Source organism: Platichthys flesus, chromosome 19, assembly GCF_949316205.1.
Source record: "Platichthys flesus chromosome 19, fPlaFle2.1, whole genome shotgun sequence".
NCBI lineage: Eukaryota > Metazoa > Chordata > Actinopteri > Pleuronectiformes > Pleuronectidae > Platichthys > Platichthys flesus.
In genome coordinates this window covers 17,604,050-17,623,012 of record NC_084963.1, presented here as the reverse complement: position 1 = coordinate 17,623,012, position 18,963 = coordinate 17,604,050, and the positions used below count along the sequence as shown (strand labels likewise).

General features: G+C 42.7%; 1 protein-coding gene across 2 annotated transcripts in view; it reads left to right on the top strand.

Annotated features, from left to right (window-relative positions):
• LOC133975350 (membrane-associated phosphatidylinositol transfer protein 2-like) overlaps nt 1-13,793 on the top strand; it is a 53,279-nt gene extending 39,486 nt beyond the window's left edge. Inside the window, exons 12-28 of one of the 2 annotated variants that reach the window (XM_062413281.1) lie at nt 150-303; nt 417-606; nt 762-881; nt 1,510-1,721; nt 1,917-2,092; nt 2,909-3,079; nt 3,183-3,323; nt 3,474-3,635; nt 3,745-4,017; nt 4,490-4,638; nt 5,393-5,509; nt 6,071-6,187; nt 6,324-6,472; nt 10,351-10,500; nt 11,421-11,604; nt 11,694-11,822; nt 12,287-13,793. In XM_062413281.1, the coding sequence (XP_062269265.1) occupies nt 150-303; nt 417-606; nt 762-881; nt 1,510-1,721; nt 1,917-2,092; nt 2,909-3,079; nt 3,183-3,323; nt 3,474-3,635; nt 3,745-4,017; nt 4,490-4,638; nt 5,393-5,509; nt 6,071-6,187; nt 6,324-6,472; nt 10,351-10,500; nt 11,421-11,604; nt 11,694-11,822; nt 12,287-12,664 (2,972 nt within the window). In that variant the 3' untranslated portion in view covers nt 12,665-13,793. The remainder of the gene's footprint in view (nt 1-149; nt 304-416; nt 607-761; nt 882-1,509; nt 1,722-1,916; nt 2,093-2,908; nt 3,080-3,182; nt 3,324-3,473; nt 3,636-3,744; nt 4,018-4,489; nt 4,639-5,392; nt 5,510-6,070; nt 6,188-6,323; nt 6,473-10,350; nt 10,501-11,420; nt 11,605-11,693; nt 11,823-12,286) is intronic. The other variant, XM_062413280.1, reaches the window with a different exon arrangement.
• The last annotated feature ends 5,170 nt before the right edge of the window (nt 13,794-18,963 follow it).

The window sequence follows — 18,963 nt, the reverse complement described above, 5'->3', positions numbered from 1 at the left end:
ACCTCATTGGGCCTCGTAAAATATTCAAAATGAAACCATCGACTTATTTGACAAATCAATTCTTGAAACGAAGAATATCGTTTCTTTCTTTTTAAGAGTCACGTGTTTTGGGATTCACTGAGCCAGAATGTGTTCTCGTTTGTCTGCAGGTGATCAGAGCAGCAAGCAGGCGGATGTAAACACGCTGAGTGGGGCTTTTGAGACCGTGATGAGGGTTCATTACCCGGCAGCGCTGGGCCGCCTCGCCATCCGGATGGTCCCCTGCCCTGCTGTGTGTGTCGACGCATTCTCCCTGGTCTCCAAGTGAGCGATCGTCTCAAGTATTCAACAGTGTTTAAATAATCCCCTGTAATGTATGCACAACCTGCTGTGCAGACATTATAATTGTATAATATTGGGTCCTCTGTGTGCTGCAGCCTGAGCCCCTACAGCTACGACGAGAGCTGCCTCTCCAGCAGTCAGGACCACATCCCCCTGGCCGCTCTGCCTCTTCTGGCTACCTCTGCTCCACAGTATCAAGACGCTGTAGCATCCGTCATCTTACGAGCCAATCAGGTCTATGGGGACTTCATCAAGTCTCCAGATGGGTCGTCTTTTTGTGGCCAGGTCAGTTTGACACCTGAAGGTTACTCATTGTTCTGTATCTAAGAAAATTCTTAGATATAAGAAAATTCTTAGATACAGGCCTGAATTCGGGCCTCAGTGGTTTGTTGGTACAGGAGCTGTGTTCATTTGTATCTGTGCTGTGTTTTCTAATGCAGGTGTGTGTCATTGGCGACTGTGTCGGTGGTATCCTGGGATTTGATGCTCTGTGCAGCAGCTCGGTGACGGTGTCAGAGAGTCAAAACAGCAGCAGACGGGGCAGCACCATCAGTGTGCAGGTACATCAGCCAAAATGTAGTCTGCACCTAAAACTCCTACAAATAGTATTGCTGTTGGTGTTTTGTGGGGGGAAACGTTTCAGTCATGTGTGATAAAAGAAACCAGTTGGACTGTGAACGGAGTCTAGAGAAGTTTGTCCCAGATATTATCTGTTTACACAGGAGGCCTTAAAAGAGTGACTGTTGCCCCCAGAGAATAATTTGTGAGCAGGCAATAGCCGATGGGCTGTGAGATCAGTTTGTTGGTCCAGCAACAGTTTTAACAGCACAACACATAACCAATAAACCTGAAACATATTAATCAATAAATAATAATCACAATATTTCCAGACAATAAAACTCTATGTATTTTTATTATAAATTAAAGCCAGATCTCTTCCCTGCTTTTAAACAAAGTTGTTTGGGTGGACAGACACCTGTAGAGAGCAGGTGTGAAAATTATTGTTCAATTATTATTCCTATTAATCCAATAGTTTTCAGTCTGAACTGAAAGTGGTGGACATGCCTTGGATTAATAGAGCTTACATGGCTAAATATGTAAAAACACATAAAACTGTAGAAAAAATAAAAAGCAATAATTCAGGCCTGACCATGATTTCTCTGTTCTCTCTCAATCCCTGTCTCTCAGGACACAGACCTCCTCTCTCCAGGTATTATTATAAACAGCATCTCTCCGTCTTCGCCGTCCCTTGAGGGAAGCCGCCATCTCAGCCGCAGCAACATAGACATCCCTCGCTGCTCGGGGCCCGACGACGCCAAGAAAGCACTTCCTCGCAAGCGCAGCGACTCGTCCACGTACGAGCTGGACACCATCAAACACCACCAAGCCTTCCTGTCCAGGTGGGACACAGGAAGGGACATGAATGTCACAAGCCCGATGTGTGCTGGGTTCATTTTGACATTTGTCCTTTGACGAAGACTGTTTGTTTTAGTTAATTTTATTTCTGTTTTTGTATAATCAGGAGTTTCACAGGTGCACGCAGGCAGTAAAACACTAACGAACACTGATTGTATTAATCCCTCCTCTCCGAGCAGTCTTCACTCCAGCGTGCTCCACGGGGAGCCCGGATCGCGGCGCTCCAGCAACAGCACCATGTTGGAGGGAGGCTCCTTGGGAAAGTTTGACTTCGAGGTGACTGACTTCTTCCTCTTCGGCTCTCCTCTGGGGCTGGTGCTCGCACTAAGGAAGACTGTGGTGCCCTCGTTAGATGGTGAGCAACAACCTTGATGGTCCTATTGTATTTAATACATTCAATATTAGATTCGTAAACCAATATCTTTTCTCAGCATTTTGCCTTGGCGAGATTATTTGTAGCCTTGATGTTCCCTTCTGTTTGGGATAAATGTCTCAAGCAGCTGGAAAGTACATGTCAGTGGCTAAAGGTCCTATTTCTGAACTTAAAATAATAGAAGACACCGTGAGAGAGACAAGTCAAATACACAGGCACAGAGGCATTATGTTTTCAGGCTGAGAAAACTATATTTTAAGAACTCCTTGAGGGAATCCTTTCAACCTAACCCTAACCCCAATATGTTCTCTTAGATGAACAGATTAGGTGATTAGGTTCAGAGAAAGATCAAGGTCAAGGCCTCTTGAACAAATCTTAAGTCAGTCTTCATAGACTTCAAACCCCATGTTCTTCAAACCCCATATGAATCTGGTAAAGCTGTATATAGATTGAAATTGCACTGGTGAGCAGAGGCATACATTTGCTGAGCAGTCATTTCAGTTTCATTTTGCTTTCTGTCCATAAAGAGCTGCTCTCTCTTTCTCTCTCTTTTCTTGTCAACGTGGAGGAATACACTTTATTGGAACAGAAGCTAGTGAGAGCTTCATGCTCACGTTCCCTGTGTCGTTCCCTGTGTCGGTCTCTTGTTCTCTACAGTACAGTGTGAACGTGAAGCCTCAGGTTGTAGTTGTGCAGAAAGGCCTAATAAAGTGTTTTTTATCACAATTGACAAGATGAATTAAAACCAAACAGTGTCTGCTGAGCCTCACTCCTCTTGTGTGTGGTTCTCCGCTCCAGTGTCGGCTCTGCGTCCAGCCTGTCAGCAGGTTCACAACCTGTTTCACCCGGCCGACCCCTCGGCCTCGCGCATCGAGCCTCTCCTGGACAAGAGGTTCTACCTGCTGCCTCCCTTGAGTGTTCCCCGCTATCAGCGCTTCCCTCTGGGTGATGGACTCTCCGCCCTCTTGGGTGAGTCCACGCACACCCACATACATCATCACCAAGTCATTGCAATGTACATCATGTCTGAATACTCTTTTCTCTTTCTTTCTTCTTCCATCTGTTTTCCTAGTGGAGACTGTGCAGAGTAACCCTCAGCTTCTGATGGATACTGCTGGTATGGGGCCTCAACGCTGGCAAGAAAGCAACTTCAATGAGACGTCCATCCCTGTGCCCGTTCTCAACTGGCAAACCTCACAGCTCCACGCAGAGAGTGGGTTTCATTTAGCTTCGTCCTGTTGTTAGAGTCTGAAAATATTAGTTGTGACAGTTTTTGACAGTAAATTCACTACTTCTCCCTACATTACGGTTGTTTTTATTTGCAGTGGATAATATGACTAATGCTTTTCTTCAATCTCTGCAGCGGATTCTCTCCACTCACATAACTTCGTCGATGGCCAGAATCCATTGTCCACGTCTCCAGGGGTCCCTCACTTTCGCTGCAACCGCAGGGCCAGTGAGGCCAGCATAGCCAGCCAGGTGTCCGGTATAGCCGATGCTTACACTGCCTCCAACATCGCCACGAGTAAGTTGACCTGTAACCTCCTGAGTCTAACCCAAGCTTTGGTCCACAAGGTGAATGTTATATATATATATGTTGATGTGTTCATTTCCTCCCTCCAATCATCCCTCAGCACACAAAGTGACCCTCACTAAAAGGCCCAGTCTGCTGTCCCACCTGGCTCTGCCCTACAATAAATTTGCCTCTCGGAACTCGACCCGTCGGTTGCGCAACAAAATCCTTCAGGTGGTCCAGAGGCCCAACGGTGTGGGGTCTGAGCAGAGCTCGGACCTTAGCTCTGACATGAGCTCTGACATGACCTTTGACCTCAGCGATGTCTCGCCTAACATCACAGACATCGGCTCGGCCCCCCCGTCACCTAGGGTGCTGAAGAACATAGAGCAAGGTATCCTGGGAGCTGTAGTGCAAGGACATGCGGGGAGGACGCTAGGCTCCATCCTCATTCCCTGAGTGTTTTTCCCTCCTTCTCTGGCATAGTCCTCATCAGTAATGCTGTTTCCAGAAATCCCATATGAGACCCACACATCCTTCTTGTGTGACTTTTCCCTCAGCTCAATCTCATGAGAACAAAGCCTCTCATAGAGTTTAAGCTGATGTGCTCTTGCGAGTGTGTGTTTTAAACCTCTTTACAACTAACTACAGTTTGTTTCTATTTCTAGTTTGGATTCTAGTGCCTCCTAGTGAAACCCGTGATAGTGTGCTGTTCTTCTACTTCCTTCAGTTTATGATCAGCCTGAACTGTTTATCTCTACATGTGCAGATCTGCAGTGTTAAAGAGAGTGATCACCATACCGGATTGCACTGATTCCTAAACTCTGTCTTTTTTCCACCTCTTCCTTGTTCCCTGTCTTCTGCAGTTGCATCTCGGTGGTGGGGGGTGAAGAGGATGGACTACGCCCTGTACTGTCCCGATGCCCTGACAGCGTTTCCAACAGTGGCTCTGCCTCATCTCTTCCATGCCTCCTACTGGGAGTCTACAGATGTGGTCTCCTTCCTGCTTAGACAGGTACATAGGGTCATAGATAAATCCATTTCTGATCCTGAAATTTGAAAATGTGTTAACGCCTAGGCATTTCAAGTTGTCACATATAAATGTTTTGAATGCTAATGACGTGATTCTTGAAATGGGAAAGTTGGTCCATTGCTTTGGTCCTGAATTATTAAGCTCATAACCAGAGGGTAGACAGTAATATTCCTCAGTAGATGAATGATAGTGACTTTTGTGATCTCACTCATTTTTATGATTTCGATTTTTAGTGTAATGTCTCGAAAACCATTGGAAAGAAGTTTTTCACAGATTATTCTTTTTAATAGAAGGATTGGCCCTTTGAGGGTAATTTTTTAGTAGGTTCATAATTTTCAGTTATTCAGTGAAATATCTCATCTACACGTCTTACAAGACATTCATGTTTCCAGGCCGACAGTGAATCTAACAGACTTTTGTGTCCTCTGACTAGTGCCACCAGCAGCTGACAGTGAAAAAGTTTACATGCAGCTAATATTTATATGCCAGTTTTGAGTCTAACCCTAGTTTTGATAATATTGAGGATATAGTTATTAGTTGGTCCGTGTGCAATTTTATCTATATAATCTCATTTGTTAATAATGATATTTCACACCATTTCTTATAATATCTAATAACTAATCAAAACTAAGTACAAACTATTGAACTTCAATGTGATGGGAACTACCGAAAGAGACAGAAACCATCTCTGAGAAAATTGTGTGTGTGATGTTTTCTTTGATCCTTTTCTTTAAAGGTGATGAGACATGAGAACTCCAGTATTTTGGAGCTGGACGGCAAAGAAGTGACTGAATTCACTCCGTCCAAGCCTCGTGAGAAGTGGCTCCGCAAGAGGACTCATGTTAAGATTAGAGTAAGATCTGTGTGTGTTTCTAATGCAACTCCTACAGGGAATGTTCTGGACTAAGCGGAAATACCAAACTACTTCATAACCTTTTTTTCTCATTTAGTTAACTCCCACAAAGTTCGAAGAGAATACAAAGTATAAGGAGAAATTACAGAATTTTATACTTGTTTTATTTAAATAATCTGTATTTGTTTTCTTTTGTCTTAACCATTTCTCTGTACTATTGTAACATGCAAATGACCCCTTATCTTATATCATGTTTTTGTAATCTGTTCCTGTCTTAAATATAGAGTATAAAGTACATTTTCTGTAAATTTCTACTTTTTTCATTTATTACATTCATAAACTGTTACAGTGATGAGATGATCAAAGGATATAGGTTTGCTTTCAGAAATATTGTATTATTAGTAAATAAAGTACCTTAATACTTGGTTCTACATTTATATAGTGTAAATTATAAATGAAATTAGGAATAAGTAAAAATAGATGAATGAATGAATGAATCTGGAAAGGTAAAAGTTTGAAAACCTAACCGTAGTCCCTGTTTTGCCCTCATCTTGGTCTCAGAACGTGACAGCGAACCATCGCGTCAACGATGCCGTGTTCACGGAGGACGGAGCCCAGATGGTGACGGGTCGTTTCATGTACGGCCCTCTGGACATGGTTACCCTCACTGGAGAGAAGGTAATGACACACTCAGCTGTGATGAACCAGAAAAAATACACCAGTTATGTCATCAAGTCATCGTCTGTGTCACTAAGGTCATTCGGCAATACTGTGTTGTGCTGAAGTGATCTTTGCGGTTTCCTTTTTCTTGCAGATTGACATCCACATAATGACCCAGCCTCCCTCTGGAGAGTGGGTGTGCTTTAACACAGAGCTCACTAACAGCAGTGGACGTGTCTCCTATGTCATCCCTGAGAGCAAAAAGCTGGCTGTTGGCGTGTATCCTGTCAAAATGGTGGTCAGGTATGATAAATCATTTATATTTCACATTAAAAAAAGTTGTTTTATATTATCTATGCAGAATATGGGCTATACAAATAGAATGTGATCAAATGATTGATTGATACACATCTGGCTCATTTTCAGCCAGGGTTGTGGTAGCAGCTCATTGAAAGCATCTTAAGAGGTTCAGTGGTCAAAACTTAATAACAAATGGGGAAGAAATGTGATCTAATGGCTCTTTCACACCTTGCCTGTTTGGTCCGGACCTTCCAAAATAACAGGCGTTTGGGTCCCTCCGAATCCCACTCTAGACAAACAGACCAAATTTTTCCATAACATTTGCAGAATGCAATTATTTCTGGTATTGTTTGAACTGTTGAACCAATTGCAGGAACGTATCAATCAATCAAATCAATCAAATTGTATTTGTATAGCCCATATTCACAAATTACAGTTGTCTCATAGGGCTTTAACAGGGTGTGACATCCTCTGTCCTTTACCCTCAGCAAGAGTACAGAAAAACTACTAAAAACCCTTTTAACAGGGTAAAAATACGTAGAAACCTCAGAGAGAGCCACATGTGAGGGATCCCTCTCCCAGGACGGACAGAAGTGCAATAGATGTCAAGTGTAGGAAAACATCATCAAGATTAAAGTTTTTAGCAGCATTGATGAGGCTAGACATCCCGAAGGACAACCCCAACATGACACGACAGCATTAAACAATAGAACTAGAAAATTAAGAAGAAGCGGAGGGAAAGTCGCCTTTTTAGATACACTTAATTCAACAAAGTTAGCGAATACAATAGGTGTCCCAACAACATGCTTATGTGAGATGCAGGACCATCTACGAACCAATCAAAGTCAGGTAGTTGGCGCCCGTGTAGGTGATGACGACAGACTTTTTTAAATATGTGGTATTTAAAATTTCTGCTGCTGCCTATGTTTCCTGTTAAGGCCACAGTCAACCCATCTTCTGATGGCTCTGTCAAGAGAACACTCCCATGCTTCTATAAACATGAAAATGGGTTCAGAGTACTCCAGCAGCTTCCACAAACAACAACCTTTGGGTTGTGGTGGCATCAGTAATTGGTAGAATGAATATATGGCCACAAAGTATGAGGGGCCGTGAGGGACATTATTCAGAATATCCTCTCACACACACATCTGAAATGCTCTCACACACACTACTGAAAAGCTCTCATACACACTAGTGAAAAGCTCTCACACACACTACTGAAATGCTCTCACACACACATATGAAATGCTCTCACACACACATATGAAAAGCTCTCACACACACATATGAAAAGCTCTCACACACACATGAAAAGCTCTCATACACACATGTGAAAATTTCAGTTGAAACGGAAGGTATTTCAGTTGAAACGGAAGGTGATCAAGGATAGTTATGTGAGGAGGGGGGGGCTTGTGAGCGCCGCGTAGCAGTGTTTCCGTTTCTGTTGCGGTGACGAAGAACACACGGTCCGAAGCAGAGTGACCCGGCTCTGCCCGGTCCTGATGCGGCTACGAGCGCTGGGGCGGGTCGCTACGAGCGACGCGACCGGCCAGCACCGCGTGGGGGTGGGACCCGCTGCCCGGCCGGCCCCCTCTGGGAGCCGGTCGACCCCCACGCGGTGCTAGCCGGTCGCGTCGCTCCGGTGCCGGAGGACGAGCCGGAGGACCAGCGGGGGCCCCAGCACTCGTAGCTTTATCAGGACCAGGCGGAGCAGGGTCACTCCGCCTCGGACAGGCTCTCACCGTGTGTCCCTCCTCTCCGCACCCGAAACACCGCGGAGCAGGAACGTGCACAGACATTTTGGGGGGCAGCGGCTCAAACCCCCCAAAAAGGGCACCCATCGCTCAAAATTATTTATGAAATAAAAAAAAATAATAATAATAAATAAAAAACACAGTAGGATATTTTCAACTGATATATTTATTTTTGTCAACAAACTAACTCAAATTATCAAATTGAATGAATAACAGGCAAAAACAGACAAAACAAGGCCATACTGAATAACCAAATAATATGTTAGGGTTAGAGTTCGTGATGTGCTTTGGGGGCTTGTGAGGAGCATGTCGGGGTGACATTCTCACAAGAACTCAAATAAATGCCCCGTCAGATATCAGAACACATTTAGGGGGAATTGATGACAGAGAGAATCATTTTTATTCTTAAATATTGATGAATGAAGAAAAAAATGGGCTCCAGCAGAAGGGCACTTTTCTCATCCAGGGCAATAGGGCCAGTGCTTGAGCATCACTAGGGGTCTATCTGTGCACTTGCCTGCCGCGGAGCATGTCGGGGCGACATTATCACAAGAACTCAAATAAATGCCCATCAGTTTCTATGATTTGAAATGGTCATTTATTATCACACTAGCATTTAATTATCACTGCAAACAATTACGCTTCACTGAACTTTAAGTAAAGTTAGGGCTGAACGATTAATTGTATTTGCGATAAAATCGCGATTTGATAAAACGCGATTTTCTAATCGCAGCGTGCGCGATTAAAACGTGCGAAAGAGAGTAGGGCACTGGGCTGCTGTCCTCACCCGCAGCAAGAGTGCCGCGGGACCACAAAACTCCTCTGATCCAGAAGATAGCGAAGCAAGCCTGCATCACCTACAGGGTTCTGAAGTCTTCGGCCGACGTGGCGGACTCACAGAGCGAACTCATGCCGCTGCTGACCGCGGTGCGGGCGGCGGACCTGAAAATCACTCCGCGGAAAAGCAAGCCGTGCTCCGGGGCGGCGGGGCTCCAGAGCCCCCCGGTCACATACATGCACATCTGTGAGACGTTGGTGTTCAGCATGGGGGTGTTCCTGCTGAGGCCCGGCGCCTCCATACCGCTGCACGACCACCCGGACATGAACGGGGATCTACGGAGCTGCTGATCCGCACGCTGCCCTTCCAGCGCATCCAGCTGGCCCGCCGCATCCGCGGACACATAGCTTAAACTGCTGCTGCTCCACTGACTATAACAACGCCGCTTTCCAACACTTATAAAAATAAATTCAATGTGGAAGTAATCCAAGTATTCAGAATACGTTACTCAAATTGGTTGGGCATGTATTCTGTAACGGAATACGTTTTCAAACTTCCCAACACTGGAAATGTTACTGACTTGGGAGCAGTAAGACACCAACAATAAAAAAAGAAAGTGCAATCCTTGTGTTTATACTTACAATGACTTTGATTAAATTACTTAAATGCAAACTGATTTGTTTTTCTTGTTGCTGTAATGAGCAGTTAAATAAAAATGTGGGAAAGAATATTGTACAGTTAATATATCTAATATTGTGTTGGTCATATTTAAATCATTCATTATGTTTTTTTTGGGAGAAAAAAATCCCATATTAAATCGCAATCGCAATTTTTGGGGAAAAAAATCGCAATTAGATTATTTCCCCAAATCGTTCAGCCCTAAGTAAAGTACAAGAAAGTTAAAATAACAAAACCTGTAATTATTACTTATGAACGAATATCATCCACAGTTATATTCCACAATACTATGCAAGAGCATTTCAGTTGTGTATATGAGCACATTTCACTATTGTGTATGAGAGCTTTTCAGTAGTGTGTGTGAGAGCTTTTCAGTAGTGTGTGTGAGAGCTTTTCAGTAGTGTGTGTGAGAGCTTTTCAGTAGTGTGTGCGAGAGCATTTCAGTAGTGTGTGTGAGAGAGTATAGTTTTTCAGTAGTGTGTGCGAGAGCATTTCAGTAGTGTGTGTGAGAGCATTTCAGTAGTGTGTGTGAGAGGATATTCTGAATAATGTCCCTCACGGCCCCTCATAGTGCAGGCTGCCCTGGGCCCACCAGGAGATGTGGCCACATATCTGATCTTAACTTTTCTTTTCCATCTCTCGCTTCCTCCCTTTTGCTGTCTCTCTACCAGGGGTGACCACACATCTGCAGACAGTTATCTAACGATTTTACCACGGGGAACAGAGTTTGTAGTGTTCAGTATTGACGGGTCATTTGCTGCCAGTGTGTCTATCATGGGAAGCGACCCAAAGGTTCGAGCTGGAGCTGTGGATGTGGTGAGGTAAGGATCAGAACTCCCTGTAAGTTTATTCTGCAATAACATGAAGCTAAATAGCTGGTGTTTAGATAAATAAGTTATAAAGCACACTTGATAAAAAAGATGCTTTGTGTTTATTTGAAAACCACTAAGGCAGATATTTCCTGGATTATAGAAAATTTCTAACTTTTCTGAAGGAGTTGGTTTTTTATCTGTATTAAAAAGGAACTAATCTCAGTGGAAATCTGCAAATCTGCACTCGATGTGTGTTGCTGCTGCAAAATCGAATGATATTTTAAGCTTGATATTGATCATGGAGTTCCTCAAGGAAGCAATTGGGGGCCTGTTCTTTTCCTTTGTACATACTTCATCTGGGCAAGATTATCAATCACAGTAATCCCTGTTATTCAGATGGTTCAGGATTATCTGTTTTCATTCTTTGATTACTGTCTTATTTGGATGAGTAAAATAAATACTCAAAATAAGAGACTCTGATATACAGAGGGATGAGATGCATTTTCTTTGTTTTTGCTCTCTCCTAACAGATTGGGTCTTGGAGTGATTTTAGAGTCACATCTAGCTAAAAAGTATTTTCATCTTAGGTGAAATGCTTAAATCAGAGCATTTCTGACTGAGAATGAATAGAAATGCTTTCGTTACAAATTGTTCAGATATTGCAATTCCCTCTCAAAATAATTTTGGAAAAAACGTTCTAAAAGAATTTCTCACAACTTCTCAAACACTGGAGACCTGACTCTTTGAGAAATCGAAAAGCATGGGATAACTGAACTCTCAATGAATGCAGACTTAATTTGTAATACTGTTGTACGTTGCATCTACGCTGCATGAACGGTACTAAATAAATCATGATAATTCTAATAATCTATTACTTATTGAATCCATTCCTCGCAGCATGAACTCATAATCATCTCTATCATTTCCAGGTATTGGCAGGACCTGGGCTATTTGATAGTGTATGTAACGGGTCGTCCTGACATGCAGAAGCAGCGTGTGGTGGCCTGGCTCTCTCAGCACAACTTTCCTCACGGAATCGTCTCCTTCTGCGACGGCCTGGTTCACGACCCCTTGCGACACAAGGCCAACTTCCTCAAATCCCTCATCAACGAGGTAAGAGAGGCGTGGCGGTGTGTGTCTGAGGCTGTGATATAATTATAATCACTTGAAGTCTCTAAAATCTGACCTTCCTCTCTGATCAGGCCCACATGAGGATCTTTGCAGCGTACGGATCCACCAAGGACATCTCGGTGTACACGTCTATCGGCCTGCCTCCGTTCAATATCTACATAGTGGGAAGACCCACAAAGAAAATGCAGCAGCAGTGTCAGGTTAGGAACAGATCAGGAAGTTACATACATGTGCTAACACTTACTGAACAACGCAGCAGACAGTGAGAGCATGACTAGAGGCCTTTAACCATTTCAAATATAAATTATGAATAAACATCTGGGACTCTTTTGACTCTCATGACAAAAGATAATCACATGTGCAGCTGGAACATGAGCTAGGAGCCTAGCTGTGTAATGGGTGCTTAGACTGAGGACGAGTTACTAATAAATAATGTACTCCTGTAAGGTTGAATGTTTCCCAGCAGGGCCCCTCCAAAGGGTAAGAGGGTTAATCTGAGGGGTCATGAGTACTCACATAGTACTTGTGTGACCACACTTTTATTATAATCTGTTTTTGACAGGATATGAAAGGTTTTTTTAATATTATTGTTGTGTGTATTGGTGCTTTTCTAGCTGTCTGTAGGGATTATAAAACCAAAGCTGACTGATCATGTTTCTTCCAGTTCATCTCGGATGGCTATGCTTCCCACCTGTCCCAGCTGGAGTACAACCAGAGGTCTCGTCCCGCCAAGTCCGCCAGCGCCCGCATGGTCCTCCGCAAGAGCAGCTTCGGCCTGGGTGCAGCCGGAGGCGAATTCCTCCGTAAACGCAACCACATCTTTCGCACCATCACCTCTCAGCAGCCTGGAGGAGCTGGCTCGGCCACCCCCAGCCAGCCGGGCCGGACTGAGCGTACACTGAGCCAGTGTGAGATGGAGCGCGATCGGGGGGTCCCAGCAGGTGCCCAGAGAAGCATGAGTATAGCTGCAGGGTGCTGGGGCCGCAGCGGGAGCACCAAGGAGGGCAGCGGAGGGCTACTCGGCCCTAAATTATTCGAATGAGGGGCTGAGGTGTCAGAGGCCTGGGCCACCATGATCTCTGGACGAGTCAAAGGTGGGATGAAGAGGGGAGAGCTTGTATTTTAGAAATCAGAGATAGGTGAGGGATGTGGCAGACACAACACACTGATTGGCTCAGGAGAGAATGAGGATAGGAGAAAAGGGAAGGAGGGATACTAAGGGATCTGTTCAGGAGGAGTGGACTAATCAGGCCAAGTGGGATCCAGCGTACAAAAGACGATTCTGTAGCATGACTCTTTTACAGTAATACTTTTTATAGGAGACGTCACTAACTATTGAAAAATGACAATGGAAGCATTAAGAGAAATATTGTAAGCCTTAAATTATTCTCGTATAACGGGACCCCCTCCCCCCCTCCACCCCTCCACTCCCCACTTCCTGAACACACACATGCCCAAGCATTCACACTCATGAGCTCAGGACGAACTGCAGCCCGACTCATCTTCAAACAGTCGGGCGCGGCAATGAGCTTCACCTCTGTTTCTGTCCCACTGTCAGCCGAGCGACACACGCTTCAAAAGCAGCATTGACCGGCGGAATGAGTCGCCTCACAGTTTAAAAACACAAAGAAAAGGAAGGCAAGAAGAGATGTGAGAAATAAAGATTAGGGTCTCTCAAATCACTTAAATCTGTATGACATTTTTTCACTTTGACCTGTTGCGGTATTTATCTGTACAGAGAGCTTTGCTGTCATTGTCCAGAATGGGAGATATCTGTCTCTGTCCGTTTTTTCAGTGGAACGTCTCCACCGAGGAAACTATCCCAATGAGAGGGGATTCATCTGTTTTTTTAAAGTATTATTGTTTTTAGCCATATGAGGGCAGCAGAGAAAGCTGTAGACAACACTGATATAAAATCACAACTGTTTCTGACATTAACAAACCCATTATACTCATTGGTATAAATGGGGTGGACAAAACAATAGAAATAGGCTTCCTCTCTGTATCACACTGTACAATTCAATAGTATCACAAACTGATCGCACAGGTGAATCACTTTGTCTGTAAAACTGAACCAACTGAACCAATATAACCTTCTTAAAGGAAGGATTTACTTTTGTATTAGACTAGATTAGCTTTACCTGGACATGTCTAATAAATTGCAAAATGAGTGTAAGTCTTTTAATTTTTTTTTCCATCCTTAAACATACAGAGCTTTAAAATGAAATACTTAAATTAGAAAGGCACCCAGTAGACAAACACTGTTGGGAAACACTAAAGAAAATGAAAAGTGAGCAGCTGATCCCAATGCAAAGTAAGAACGAACAGGTTATTTCTTGCCCCACATCACTTCTATCATACAGTAGTTTTTGTGTAATCCTGCCTATAAAGGCAAACACAGACGAAATCTTATCCTCCTTGCTGGAGGTAAGGAAAAAAAAGACAAACACAAAACCCTCCACAGTCATTCAACACACAGTTTTTTCTTGGTGAATCCCCTCAGCTGTTGTTCTGGTGTGAAAGCAGAGACTGACATTTCTAAACCTGGGCACAGACCTGCAGAGCTAGATGCCACAAAAGGTTAAAGATAAAATCATTTAAATTATTTTTTTCACAATTTGACAGCAAAAACAAACATTGGATCAGAGAGGAAAGAACGCCTTGTCTCAGTCATAACACTGTTCATCTCTGACTCGCTCCAGTTTCCTTTGAGCCGAGTGAGAGACTCTGTAGTATGATTCCCTTTCAGTGTGGCCTCTGGCCGCCCAAGGCCTTAATATCCAACAAGACACTTACTCCACAGAAGTAGCAGGGAGGGCATGCAGCATTAAAGCAACAAGCGGAACTCTGTACAGTCCACAGCAACAATCCCTTTATATAACCATCTGCTTGCAATACCTCTGAAGTTTCCCACATGTGCTGCTGCTGCTGATGGACACTCCTGTGGTGTTTCCCCGGCTTCTTGCTCTTTCTGCTCGATATCACGATATCAAACAGGATGGACCTGGTGTTTCCTGAGTTTCATCTCAGGCTGGACGCTCGCTGGAGGCAGAGGCAGGACTTTCCCTCGCACAGACATGTGTCTTGTTTCAGTATTTCTACCAAATGGGCCGACGAGTTGGCCGGAATTGATTCAGCATGAAAGTTAAAAAGGACGAATCTTTCAGTGGTAAATGTGTGGAGTGGGGGGGCGGGAATCACTGGTGTCCTAAAACATTACTTTTGTTGCTTCTGTCTACTGAGCTGAACTGTGTATTCTCATTCGATGGGGACGAAGAAGAAGATGAAGAAGCACTTCACACCTCTAAAAAACACAATGTGCAGAAAACTGTCAGATTTTTCCCCTCATGCCACCTTTGCTTGTACAGGATAATTTTTCAAGTCTGTCTGGGGGGAAAAAGTCCCATTTGCAACTAGAGCCATCACTCATTGGAAGGCTGCACCAAATTACACACAGTCATAAATATCAGTCCTCTAAACCTGCCTGATCCTTTTTATCGAAATCCATGGATTATTCCCTGAGAAATCAGTGAAAATGTGGAAGAAAGTGGATCTTTCAATGTTATAACTATGGATCTGCCCCCTGATCTGGATCTGCACCAAAATTGAATAGCTTCCACCAGGTTTCGTGGAAATCTGTTCTGTTGTTTTTGTGTAATTTTGCTCACAAACCAACCAAGAAATAAACAGAAGGGTGAATTAATAGGGTAACGAAAAACAGCTTTTTCTTCCAGTAATCATTCCCCATGAATATAGTTTCTATGCCAGTGATGGGGAACAAATTCACAGTTGGTGTTTCATGCAAAAATGTTTACAGTGCATTGAGGACATAAAATCATCTTTTGAATACACAGAGAAGGTCTCTGTACTGTGTTGTCCCCATCCCTTCAGGACAGGATCAGTATGAGTAGTATTTGTCACATCAAATAACAATTTGAAGCCAAACTAAAATGACAGAAATATTTTTTGAGAAAAAATTGTTTGACGTGTACTCTGACTATTAACTTGACCCATATCCCAATCACCAACATGGAGAGGGGCAGCGTTTATGACCAATACTGTAGCAAACCACCAGGGGGCGAACAAGCTTTCATAGTGTCCCTCTTTATAAGCAGCCATTGGTTTAAATTTGCACATTGATAGTGTTCGTGGCAGACAGAAGTTGTGAACTGTCCTTTAAACCCATGAATGTGTGGAGCGGCCGTGCCCTCTTGTCCTCTTCCGCTAATATGCTGTTGTTTTATGCTCAACTTCCACACTGCCCACGAGTGGGTCTGTTTCCACTCTGTGTGATCTGTGATGTCTTCAACCCGCCTCTGAAGCCAAAATCATTCTCTAATACTGTAGTTAATCAACTGCGTAACCTCATTGTTGTTATTTTGCACTAGTTTACGATGGAAATATACTGTAGTTACCATCTCATGTTGCTACACCTCTGTATGACACTTTTTTGATTTATTTCAGGGTAAACTGCATGTGCAGGTACGCACACGTCTGTACACTTTGTCAGTGTGTGACGAAAATGAAAGTAAATGTGCCAAACAGTGAAAACAGACAAGTATTTAGACTCTGAGACAGCCTGACGGTAACAGGAGCGTCTTTTCCCCCACGTATGAAGATGAATGATCTCAGTCAGAAGGGACCTAAATATATGAGTATTATGTATGTTCAGATTTTACTGGGTTATAAATCCCTTAATTAAAGCTAAAGCTTTTTAATTGCACTTGGTCACGTTGGTAAAAAAAACCTGTGTGATTAAATTCCCAAAAAAACACTGTCAAAACGATACCTCTGCCCCATCTTCTTTTTCGACTGTATCAAAGCTTCCAGTCAGACGGGGACGATGTGTCTGTACTGAGAGCTTCTCCATTTAGGGATTTTGATGACCACATCTTTTTAAACTGATACTGTCCTTGTCTGAGAAAGTACAACATTTGAGTCTGTCTTTAAAGCCTTTAACTGAGGTCAGAGGGAGTCTCTGTAACCATGGATGACAAGCTGTTTTTGACCTTTGCATTGAGTCCCTGTCGTGCTGCGGACTGGGTGCAGGGTCAACTTTTAGATACAAACACATTTGTCCCCTTCAGCCGTTTGGCTGCTGAGTTGAATGTTTCCCCGTTTGGAGCCATGTATGTGTCTGTGTACATAGTGTAAAGATGTATATGTAGGACCTATATGGTTGAGAGTTATTTATTTACCTAAAGATCATGATGTTGACTATGGAAAATTTCAGGTGAAATATATTTGAGAAATATGTAGCATTTTATTTTGTCACTTTGGCGGTCATTGAGGCGACGGACCAACACAGGAAGCTTTTAGTTTGGACCAGTGCAATATTATTGTTCCAAATAACCAGTGTCACAGCAGGAGCACAGTTCGCACCATCACACGCTCCACCCACAGTCGTGTCCGAGCTACAGTCGACCTCTGCTGCCTCTTTACAACAACTGCTGAGGGTTTTATAGGACCTACTGTACCTATTTTTAAACTGCAGTATTTTACACAACCTTTGAAATTGAACTGGAAGCTGCTTTTTCGCTCAGCGGTGGGTGCATGGAAAAAAGTAAAACCCCACGATTAGAGCAGCTCTATTTAACAAGCTGTTGCATGTTGTTCAGTCAGATTGGAACTACGTAACCGTCATGCTTGACAATAAGAAAGCAGTAATGCAGCCTTTACGTCCTCACTGTTTAATGAAAAGTATATCAAACATTCTGCTGGTTATATTTGAGATTATTGCAATTATTCCCACTTTTGGATAAAAATACAATCTAAATATTTACCATTTATGAAGGTGATTTATTATCTGTTAAAAGGAATAGATGAAAAGATCAACACTATTCTGCTCAATATGAAGCTACAGGGAACAGCTGGTTAGCTTAGCATAGCATAAAGACTGGTAATAGGGGGAAACTGCTAGCCTTGGAGCCTGGCAACAGGTCCAACACAACCCACTGTAAAATGTGTTACATTTTTTGTTTTAATGCTTTTCTTGTCAAGTATGTTTTAATAAAGAATGGTTTTAATTGTACAACATGAGGACACAGTCTATATTTTCATTTAAGAAAAACAAGGCAAGAGAGGATATAAGAAATGCTGTCCAGTATTAATAAACACACACACATATACACACACACACACGCACACACCACCCTTCCTCGATTGCTGCTCAGAACAAATAACAGAATAGTTACCGATTCAGGTTCAATTTTGATGTAAAGAATATCAGAGAAGGGTTTGAAGTTGTTTGTCGAATGTCTCAGGACAGAGAGTGAAACTCTGGAGGAGAAGGAGAGATACTAAAGAATCTGACGCTCATCTCTCAGGACACACATTTTCACACTTTAGTTCTTATACATCAATATCTATAATGCTAAACTAATCTGGTGCTCGCAACCATTTGCAGGTAACCCTGTATCCCGAAATGTCAAACTATTGCTTGAATAAATTATTTTGCATTGAAAGTAAAAATCCATTAATGAAAACAACATTTGGGTTGCCAGGTTGTGAAAAATCTCTTGTCAGACGAGTTTAACCTCTGATTGTGGAAAAGAGCTGATTAATAGGTTAACATGTATTGTCTTAGTCTTAATGATAACAATAATAAAAAACATTTCAGAATGTTTTTTTTATGAGTGACAAATCACTTTACATATAACTTGATCAAATATACGAATAGTAGTTTACCTTGTAACCCATATCAAAGTTAACTGTCAGGGGACCATTGAAGAGAGGTCAGAACATATGTGTCACCATCCGCTCTTGGACTAAGTGAATTGTTTTTCAAAATAAAAAAAGAGAGTCCTATTAAATGATTAATCAAGAAAATCGGAACTCAAAAGTAGCTAGCAATAAGTGAAAAAAAAACTCAAAAAGCCTAGAAAATAATAAATTCAAGTCAAAACATCTGCTGGAAAAAGATTATTGCTGGTTGTACTGAAACCGTTTGTCCACTCATAGATTACCACAGCTATCAATAACAACTCAAATTGACCCAGTGTAAGTGTAACCGATGGTACAACCACGGTTGTACCATCGGTTGTACCATCTTGTGTGTCTGGCAAGTAGTGTCAACTGGTCTTTTTATCAAGTAGTAGCCTGTGCTAATGTTTTTTTTTTTAGTAGTTTTGCATCTGTTTTGACTTATTTCTCTCTTCATGTGCACTTTTCTTTTACATTTTGACTTTTCTGCTCAGCTGTCTAGTTTTCTGTTGTACTTACAAGTTTTTATTTGCGTGATGACATTCCTCCTACGGACATTGTTTTATAGTTATTTGTGCTGCTTTAACAATTTAAACTACTAGATTATACCAAGGAGCGGTAACTACTGTTCAGGATACA